This window comes from Zonotrichia albicollis, chromosome 5, assembly GCF_047830755.1.
Source record: "Zonotrichia albicollis isolate bZonAlb1 chromosome 5, bZonAlb1.hap1, whole genome shotgun sequence".
NCBI classification, from domain to species: Eukaryota; Metazoa; Chordata; class Aves; order Passeriformes; family Passerellidae; genus Zonotrichia; species Zonotrichia albicollis.
In genome coordinates this window covers 26,175,567-26,185,054 of record NC_133823.1, presented here as the reverse complement: position 1 = coordinate 26,185,054, position 9,488 = coordinate 26,175,567, and the positions used below count along the sequence as shown (strand labels likewise).

Here is a 9,488-nt window from a genome sequence, read left to right as displayed (position 1 = left end):
TTTGAAATTATTTGATTTGCTGCTTTCACGCAGAGAATTCCTTCTCATTTTTTAAAAGCAGTCTCAAAATTCCTAGTTCTGCATCAAGGTGCTTTTCCAGGGTTTCGGTAAGAAAGTCCTTATTCATGGAAACAAATACTCTTTTATTTTAATTATCTTCATTCATCACAAAACCACTTTAGACTGTCATCATGCCGATATGCTAGGAGCCACAAGTAGTCATAAAAAGTGCAAGGAGAACCTGCATTTAGCTGGAGACATTTCAGGAAGCCTGCAGGCTCCTGATATGTCATTCTCCAGCTACACTAGAACTCATTGGATCAGCTGAACACAAATGGAGATCAAATTATCAGATCTTGGCCCTCACCAATGTCAGCTTCCTACACTGGCTGTATCGCTAATGTCATTCGTCTATTCAACGAGACCCTTGCTATTTTTACTCAGAACAAAAATAATGTTGTCATGTCCAAGGCTACATTTTCCCCTTTGAAAATACTCTTTTTCATCCTTTGCATTTTTTAAAAATCTTTTGTCTGCATTCTTTTGTGGTCTGAGGCTCCTGTATCTCAGCCAAACACTGATACATTCATTGCAGGCTTCAGCTGCTTTGCAGAGCCTAAATAGACATTGAGGCTACAAGGGCGACTTCAATTAAGTAGTTCTATAGAACTGACATTTTTTGTTGAAAAACAGTGTCTTTTTGCAGGGCCAAACAAAGTGGCAATTCCAAAGATGCAAATCAGAACAAAATACTTATAAAATAATAACCACCAAGGCAACTAATTGTAAGCATTCAGCAGAGAGTACAAAGATCCATTTACCCAGTTATTTCCCTCTTTTATTCTACCATTGTGAAATTACAAGTATGTACATTACAGCAAAGATGCATATGATAAAGTAAAATTTCAGTGAGAAATTTCGAGATTTTAATAACCAAATTGCAGACTTTTTGAGACAGTAAAGTTCTTTTCCTTGGAGAAGTGTAGTTATGAAAATATACAAAAGCCTTTTATTCCTACGCACATGTATGCAGCAGATTCTCACTGAAGTAGAAGAATGCAATTATTTTTCCTTCATCCTGCTTGCAAGACACAAATACATAGTACTTCATGAAATGCCTCAGAGCAACATATATGCTGATGCTTTCCTCTCAACCACCTTAGACTACAGCAAATACTTTCCTTCTTTTTCAGTTCTTTTTTTTTAAAAAATTCAACTTCTGCGACTTGCATCGATATGTACTTTCTCTTCCCATTTTGTTTTTTTATAATTTCTACAGGTTTATTTGCTGAAAAGTAAAAGAGGAGCTCGGTTCCTTGACTTTCTGAAGAGAATTTCCCACATTTAATTCCTGCTGCACTTCAAATCATTTGGTCCAATTCATTCTCCCCTCCTCTTTGTTTCCTACTTCCCTTGGGCCCATCAAGCAAGCAGCAGAAGCCTTTGTGTGTGTGTGTGTGTGTGTGTGTATTCTGATCTGAGCCAAATGATCACAAATTACTGTCTGGCCTAAGCTATTATTAGACTTGCCAGCAACTGTGGCTCTTTTGATTATTTCAACAGCTGGTTTTATAGCTTGTCTAAAGATGCAAAAGCACAGCTCTCTCCTCCCCGCAGAAGCTGCTTACCCGGATAAAGGGCTGTGTCAGGATCTGCTCCAGGTAGATCTGCCATTGCTGCTCAATCTGCCTCCTGCAGACTTGTTAAAGCCTACCTCCCTTCCTAGGTACCTCTATTATTTACACACCTTTATCAGGTATCAAGCCAGTGATGTGTGGCATTTGGCAAAAAAAACCTGAAGCTGTTTATCACTTGAAAATACCACCATAAACTAGAAGTGAGTCAAAGCTCACAGAGAGAGCATGGATGAATGCATCTGGCAAGCACTCACTAGGAAAGAATTACTTGCAAGAAATGGGGGCATTTAAAACCTGAAAACCACTTCCAAGATTGAATGTTTGTGGCATTCTTCAGGGGTCCGTACTGGGACTCATGCTGTTTAACATCACATATGATATGGACAGTGGCACCCAGTGAGTTTAGCAAAGACACCAAGCTCTGTGGTGCTGTTGACAAGCTGGAGGGCAGGGATGCCATCCAGATGGACCTGGACAGACTTGGGAGGTGGGCCTGTGCAAGCTCCTCAAGTTCAACAAGGCCAAGTGGAACGTCCCACACCTGGGTTGGGACAATCTCAAGCACAAGCACAAGTGAAGAAGCAATATAAGAGAATGGATCAAGACTGCCCCTTGGGAGTAGGATGTGGGAGTGTGTTAGTGGATGAGAAGCCTGATATGCCTCAGCAATGTGTGCTTGCAGCCCAGAAACTCAACCATCTCCTGGGATGCATCACAAGACAAATGGCTAACAGGTTGAGGAAGGTGATTCTCCCCAGTACCATGCTCAGGTGAGACCCCACATGGAGTGCTGCATCTGGTTCTGGGGTCCTCTGCACAAGAAAGACATGGACCTGTTAGAGAGCATCCAGAGGAGAGCCACAAAGATAACCTGAAGGCTGAAACTCCTCTCCTATGAAGACAGCTGAAAGAGCTGGGGTTGTTCATCCTGACAAAGAGCAGACTTTGGGAGGACCTCACAGTGGCCTTCCAGTACTTTAAAGAAAGGAAGGAGGAGTTTTTACATGGGCAGATAGTGACAGGATAAAGGGGGATGGCTTTAAGCTGAAAGAGGGTGGGTTTCAATTAGGTACTAGGAAGAAATTCTTTAATGAGAGAGTGGTGAGGCACCACACAGGCTGTCCAGAGAGGCTGTGAGTCCATCTCTGGAAGTGTACAAGGCCAGGCTGGATGGGGCTCTGAATAACCTGGTCTGGGGAAGCAAAGGAGTCCTTGCCCATGGCAGCTGGGTCGGAACTGGTGACTTTTAAACTCACTTCTAACCCAAACTGTTCTTTTGTTCCATTATTGGTACACTGGCAGTGCGAGCATGCTGACAGATAATTACCCTGAAGAATTCTGTCTACTAGTAAGCAACCTCCTTTTAGGAGGATTGAGCATTATTGAATATTTTTTGCAAAAATTTCAGAAATATGATTCAAGTGCTTCATTGAATGCTGCTTGGCATTTTAGTTTTGTTTAAATGTTGTGAAATTTTCTTGTTTCCAGGAGTACTGATTGGGAATTGTTTCCAGTACTCTTTACAGTAATATGTTGGTTATTGCTACCTGACTGTTATATCCACATATGAATTGTATCTTAATTTGATCTCTTCCTTTCTGGTGAAATCTATCTTCAAACAGTTACAGGCATTTCTTGAATGGCTCCTCTAGCCCTAAATACAGTATCTGTCCCATGTGCATTTTCAGCTGACAGAGCTTGATATGTGGCCAAGTGGTTATTTCAGGGACTTATCACTTTCTATAATTTGGTTATTGCAATTCCATTTTTAAATTGGACTTTCACGGTGATGGCTAAGGAACTCTTGATGACTGTCAATGTTGATCACTCTGTACTGTATTATGTGATATTTTTGGGAATGTTCTCTTAGTAATAGCTGCAGCTACTCCCTTCAGCATGATTTTCTTAGGCCTAAATTTTGTCCAAATGTATTTTTCAATTTCATGTGCATGGAAGCCTCTGTCAATTTCATCAACAGCAACAAAAAGAGGCTTCATCTAGTCTTTGAGGGCTCTTGGAATTTGTGTTATGTTCTATGATTTATTTCTGGTTTTTCCTTCCTTAGTAATTTTACATTATACCAAGTTTCCTTTCTGCCAAACAGAGGTGAAACATATAGTATAAAAAAGAAGATATTTGGGAAGTGAAAAGTGGATGGTCCTTGTTGTTCTTTGTGGTTAGTGGAGTTTAGGAGTTGAATGCAGGTGCTGCATTTTGGTTCCATAGTAGAGAACCAGAATACAAACAACACACAGTTTGTTTTTCATGGGAGAGTCTCTTCTGTCTCTCACACATGCACATACCAACAGCATGTACCTGTGACAGCACTGAAGAGTTTTGTATCCGCTCCAGATCATGTACAAGGCATATCGATCTTGCACTGAAATTTGTATGGTGATTTCCTTGGACTACCATGCAATCTGTCCATGCAGAGGTCATCCAAAGCATGAGGCTTTTGAGAACATATACCTGTATTGGAAGGTCTCATTTGTCTGTTATACACTCCTGCTGTACATTCAGTTTTATTCCTGGCCTTACATCTTTTTACAGTATAAAGCCTTATGTCCTTCAAAGAATATCTATTATACCACTTGAACACTAAGAGCTGCAGTGGAAGAAAGCCTCTGTTAAGGAACAATGATTGTAAAGTCAAGCAGTGAAACACTAAAAAATGCACAGACAATCATTTGTATTCATGCATTATATATTTTTCAGTTTTGTAATGACTTTTTTTTCAACCTGTACAATATGCTTTATTCACTGTGAGCATAGAAGGTGCTCAGTGTGTCAGCACAGATATTGCTCAACAGTAGGATTACTCACTGTTTAGTTGTACCTCCCTGCTCTAATTTGTGGTCATATACTTTACTGGTTTACTGTCCCTTATTCACTTGCTCTGAAGCTGAATTTATCTTTCTTATATCCTGTTTTAGTAGTATCTACAATGGAATACACATGTAAAAATATTTATTATTAGGTTTTAAAGCTACCATATGAAGTGAAGAAGCAATATAATTTCTATTTAGATATAGACAGCTGAGAACTTGGGCGGGTTGAGGAGAAATCAGATGTAAAACCACACAGGTGCCTAACTTGAAACGTGGCCATATTTTTCGTATCACTTCAGCGCTGTTAAGTGTGTACCTCACTGGTCTCAAGTAGGTCCTAAGATAACTTCTGAAGTAGTTCAAACCACGGTAATGAAGTCGGGCCAAGACACACATCCTCCTAGCCGCCAGCCACAGCTGCTGCCGCTCAAAGAGCTGCCTGCCCCCAGCCCTCAGCCAATATCGGGGCCACAGTCTGCTGCACCCACAATTCCCACAGATCCCGGGGCTCCCGACTTTCTGGCCACACACAGCAACTGCCCTTGCCACCTCACAGGATCACAGAATTGTCAGGAGCTCCTCTAGTTCAACCCCCCTGCCAAGGCAGGGTCACCTAGAGCAGGTGACACAGGAACGTGGCCAGGTGGGTTCTGAGCGTCTCCAGAGAGGGAGACTCCACGACCTCCCTGGGCAGCCTGTTCCAGTGCTCTGCCACCCTCGACGTAAAGTTCTTCCTCGTGTGGAGATGGAACTTCTTGTGTTTTAGTTTGGGGCCACTGCTCCTTGTGCTGTCGCTGGGTACCACTGAAAAAGAGTCTGGCACCATCCTCCTCTTGGCATGTTCTTGCTCTCGTCACGAAGCGAGGCAGACCTCGCACCCTCTCGCCGCAAGCCCCTTCTCTCCTTTAGCAGGAGGCCGCCCTGGCTCGCACACCCCGCTCGCTGCCGGGCCTGGCTCTCCGGCCATCCCCGCGCCGGGCCCGGCGGAGCCGCCCGGCGGAGCGCGGCTGCCCAGCGGCGGCAGCCAGGTACCTCCCCCCGCCGCCGCCTCCTCCGCCCCCTTTTGTGGCGGTGCCAGGCGGCCGCCGGGTTTCCTGCTGACGCCGGAGAGCCGCGGATGGGCAGGAAAGGCCGCCTCTCCTCCCGCCTCGCCCCGCCGGCAGCAGTGCGAAGCGGTCTCCGGGAGAAGCGCGGCGGAGAGGGCGCAGGTGCGAGGCGGGCCCGGCGGCCGCGAGGGCCGGGCGGCCGCGCCGAGGAGAGGGCGCCGGTCATGGCAGCCCCCGCTTCTTGAATGCTGCCAGCCGCCCCTCCGCCGCCGATGGCCGAAGCCTGGAGGCTGGAGGAGGACGAGGAGGAGCTGCGGGAGCTCGGCAGGAGGCACCGGAGGGTCGCGCTGAGCTCGGCAGCAGGTGAGCGGCGAGGGCGCGGCGGGCCGCGGCGGCGCTTCCTTTGGGCTGGCCCTGGCCCGCTCCCCGCGCCTGGATTCCTGTCGGGGGCAGGGCGGCATTGGCAGTACCGCCCCGAGGTGTGCCGGCCCCGGCGGCCTCGCCCCAGGGCAGCTGGGTTCAGCTCAGGTGCATCCGAGCCGCAGGCGTGTGCCCGCGGGCCGCCCCCAGAGCCTGCTCCTGCTCCGAGCTCAGCACAGTCATACAGTGGCTTAAGTTAGAAGGGGACCTAAAGAGTACCTGGCTCCAGCTCCCGTGCCCTGGGCAAGGACGCCTTCAACTAGACCAGGTTGCTCAGATTCCCATCCAACCTGTCCTTGAGCACGTCCAGCACTTCTCTGGGCAGCCTGTTTCACCACCACCCTGAAGCTAACATGGGCACGTGTTGACTAGCACAGACATGCCCAGGTGCACGGGGTGCTCCATCAGGAAATTAACTGCCCATTGTTTTCAAAGTACCAAGGTAGAGGAACATCTAGACAGCAAAGTTGTTGTTCATGTTTAGCCATTTCTCTGTAGGTTTGGACAGCAGGCCCCTGCAAAAAGGCAAGAGCCACTGCATATGAGAAGGAATGGCGCTGAGTGAGCAGATTGTCATTGTAGAGAGACCTGGAGAACAACAGGCTTTTGTTTGAAATTATTAACTCAAGTGGACCCTGGCAGCAGCTGGTATTATTTTATTTGGACATCATTGTTAATTGAGGGTCAACATGCATGTTGCTGTCCTGTAGTCACTGAGATGTGAATACAGCATTTCTTCTGTCAGTGTAAAATCCCTTCTAGGATAAAGAACTTTCATAAGGTCTGTTTCCAGGTAAAATCTCACCCATGCTACATAGCTGAATTCCAAGTATTCTGATTTTTAGTAATTATGGTACAACTGTAACAATATAGCACCCTTTGCAATTCATGTGAGTTTGCATCCATTTGAACAAGAAATTGAGTGTCCCTTTTGTAGTTGACAAAAACACAGCAACATGAGGGATTCTAGAGGACAACTTTCAACAGGCCGGCCCTGTGGCCTTCAGTGGCTCAAATTATGTCAATGCCTGTCTGTGCAGGTGCAGGATTAGCAGGACCACTGTGAAACCACTGTGGTTTGGCATGTCTGCAGGGTTTCACCTTGTCTGGGGTAGAGTGCAGAAAATCAGTGTTAGTTCCTGTATGGTTTCCTCCACAGCAAAGTGTTCGTGCTGCTGGTTACGATGTCTGTTTTCTAAAGGTGTTTCTTCTAGAGGTTTTTATTAGTGGAAAACATAGAATTGGTTCTACAGTTTATATATCTATATAACCTTTGCCACCTTCCTCTGGAACAAAGCTTGTTCCCAGAATTTGTCTTTGGCACAAATTGTGTAATGTAATGTAAGGGGTTTTTTCAATTTTTACTAGTATTTTTTCCGGATAGCTACCCCTTGAAATGGGGCCAGCCCTGTTTGTTTACCTTACTGGTGTAAAGTATGTGTGAATGAATAGCATTCTGCTTGAGCTGTCTCGCCTTCTTTCCATCTGTTTGCACATCTAGCTGGAAAACACCGCTGAGGCTCCCAGCGGAGTATTTTTAAGGCATCATTGAGGAATATCATCCAAAGTTGATGAGTTTACTGCTCTTCCCTTACTTGACCTTCATTTACCTAATTTTATTTACAAACGTTTTGAAAATTAGTGGGGCTTTTTTGCATGTAATGTGCGGTTTAGCTGTCAAAATGGTAATACAAATAGGTGTTAAATAAGCCTGCGAGATATTTTGTTGTAGGGTTTAAAAAAATGTAGTGGCATCTTAGCAGGCTGTCAATTTAAGTATTTCAGTCTGTTAAACTAGTTGTGAATGCAACAGCTTAAATCTCTGCTGTGTTCAGCCTGTGCATGGAAGTGCATAAGGGCAGTTCATCACCTTTGTCCTGCTGGTGCTAGGCATGTGTGCAAAGTGGGAGCTGAAAGGTGAAAGTTCACAAGTACTTCTGACTTCCTGAACGCTCAGACTTGGTTAGCAGTGCTTTATTAGAGAGGCAGAGCACAGGAGGCTCTGCAATGAAGAAATCATATTTTCCCTTGAAGACAGTCACGGTTGTGCTGCACCATGTACTGTAGGATGAAGCCAGCTAGACTAAACTAACAGCTTGCTGCTGCTCTAGAGGTGTGATCTCCTTTGGGGATGTGCACTTCTGCTCTCTTGTGTGTCAGCTCTGCTTCCCGTCCAACCTGTTGGTGAGTGAAGTCACTGGAGTTGTGGTTTGGTGGTAGCCTGGGCTGATGGACTGGGAGCCCCTGTGCTTGCTAGAACCTGCACCAACCTGTTCTGGTGCATTGTCCAAGCAGAGGGATATTTTTCTAGTTCTCTTCAGTGGTTGCGAGTCTTCTGATTCAGCTCACTGTAATGGTTTAGGGTGAATGTTGAAGCTGGCACGAGGGAAAGAGTGGGAACATGCAGCCAGAGGCAGGTAAGAGCCTATGCCAGTCAGGAGTTAGTTTGGCTTGGAATTGCTGTGAAACTGCAGCCTGACAGCTGTTAGAGACCTGCTCATGGTTTGGTTTATGGGGTTTTTTAATTTGATTCACTGGAGGGTTGATTTGTTTGGTTTTTTGCTGTGTTGGGTTGGGGGCTTTTTTGGTGGTTTAATGAGCTGAAGATGCTTGCTTAATCAGCAGAGTGCCAGAGCAGATCTTGGAGAATAGAAACTTGGAGGAATGAGATAGGACACCCCATTTGTGTCCATGGGGTGGTTGTAGATAGCTCAGGTGATGTGTCTACCACACTGCATGCCAGAGCATTATTTTCTCTGAATTCAAGGAAGTTTTTATTTGCCATGTTATGGAAAACCTGTGAGAAGATCTATTAAATAGAGCGATTTGAAAACTCTTCTAAAGAAACTAATTTTCCCTTTGAGAAAGTGCTGATTGAATTTATATATATATATATATATATATATAAAAAATGTTTTTTCAGTTATAGGGAGGAGAACTACAACATATTCTCTAAAAATTGAGAACAGTGAAAGTAGCTGCATAGGTTCATTAAGACTGAATCATCTGGACACCTGCTCTGGGAAAGGAAACCACTTTTTTTGGAAAGTTGTAGGGTTTTTAAGTCCAATATAAATAATGTGATCGATTTCTACCTCCCTTGTTGCTTATTGCTGTCATATACATTATTGTTCTGGGAAGTTACAGAGACCACACAATATTTACTAGATTTTTTTTAGAATGTTTTGTTTAGAATGTTGTTTGTTTTCAATAAACAAACTAAATTTTTAAATAAATATTTTTTGTAAAATAAATAAACATTAAAAATTCCAAACAAACCAGAACAACCTCACTAAAATGCTATTTCTCCATAGACTTATAGGTTCTCTCCAGTCTAACTCTAAACCTTGATCTGGTGTGCTTTCCTATTTTCACTGCCTTTTTATTCTGTAACTACTGACTAACGTGGACTTGCAGGAAAGTTTATAGTGAAAGTAGCAAATTTTAGTTATGAATTACATTGGTTGATTATTTGTCCTTACTGTCCTTACATTAGAGCTGAGCATCACAATATTCCAATATTATCTAAAGCACACAAGAAATTCTTAACACATTCA

The 9,488-nt window shown here is 44.4% G+C and overlaps 1 protein-coding gene across 3 annotated transcripts in view; it reads left to right on the top strand.

The window, feature by feature from the left end:
- The first annotated feature begins 5,731 nt into the window (after positions 1–5,731).
- SH3D19 (SH3 domain containing 19) overlaps positions 5,732–9,488 on the top strand; it is an 81,573-nt gene continuing 77,816 nt past the window's right edge. For 2 of the 3 annotated variants that reach the window (XM_005486363.4, XM_014266524.3), the window contains exon 1: positions 5,732–5,874. In XM_005486363.4, the coding sequence (XP_005486420.3) occupies positions 5,757–5,874 (118 nt within the window). In that variant the 5' untranslated portion in view covers positions 5,732–5,756. The remainder of the gene's footprint in view (positions 5,875–9,488) is intronic. The other variant, XM_014266525.3, reaches the window with a different exon arrangement.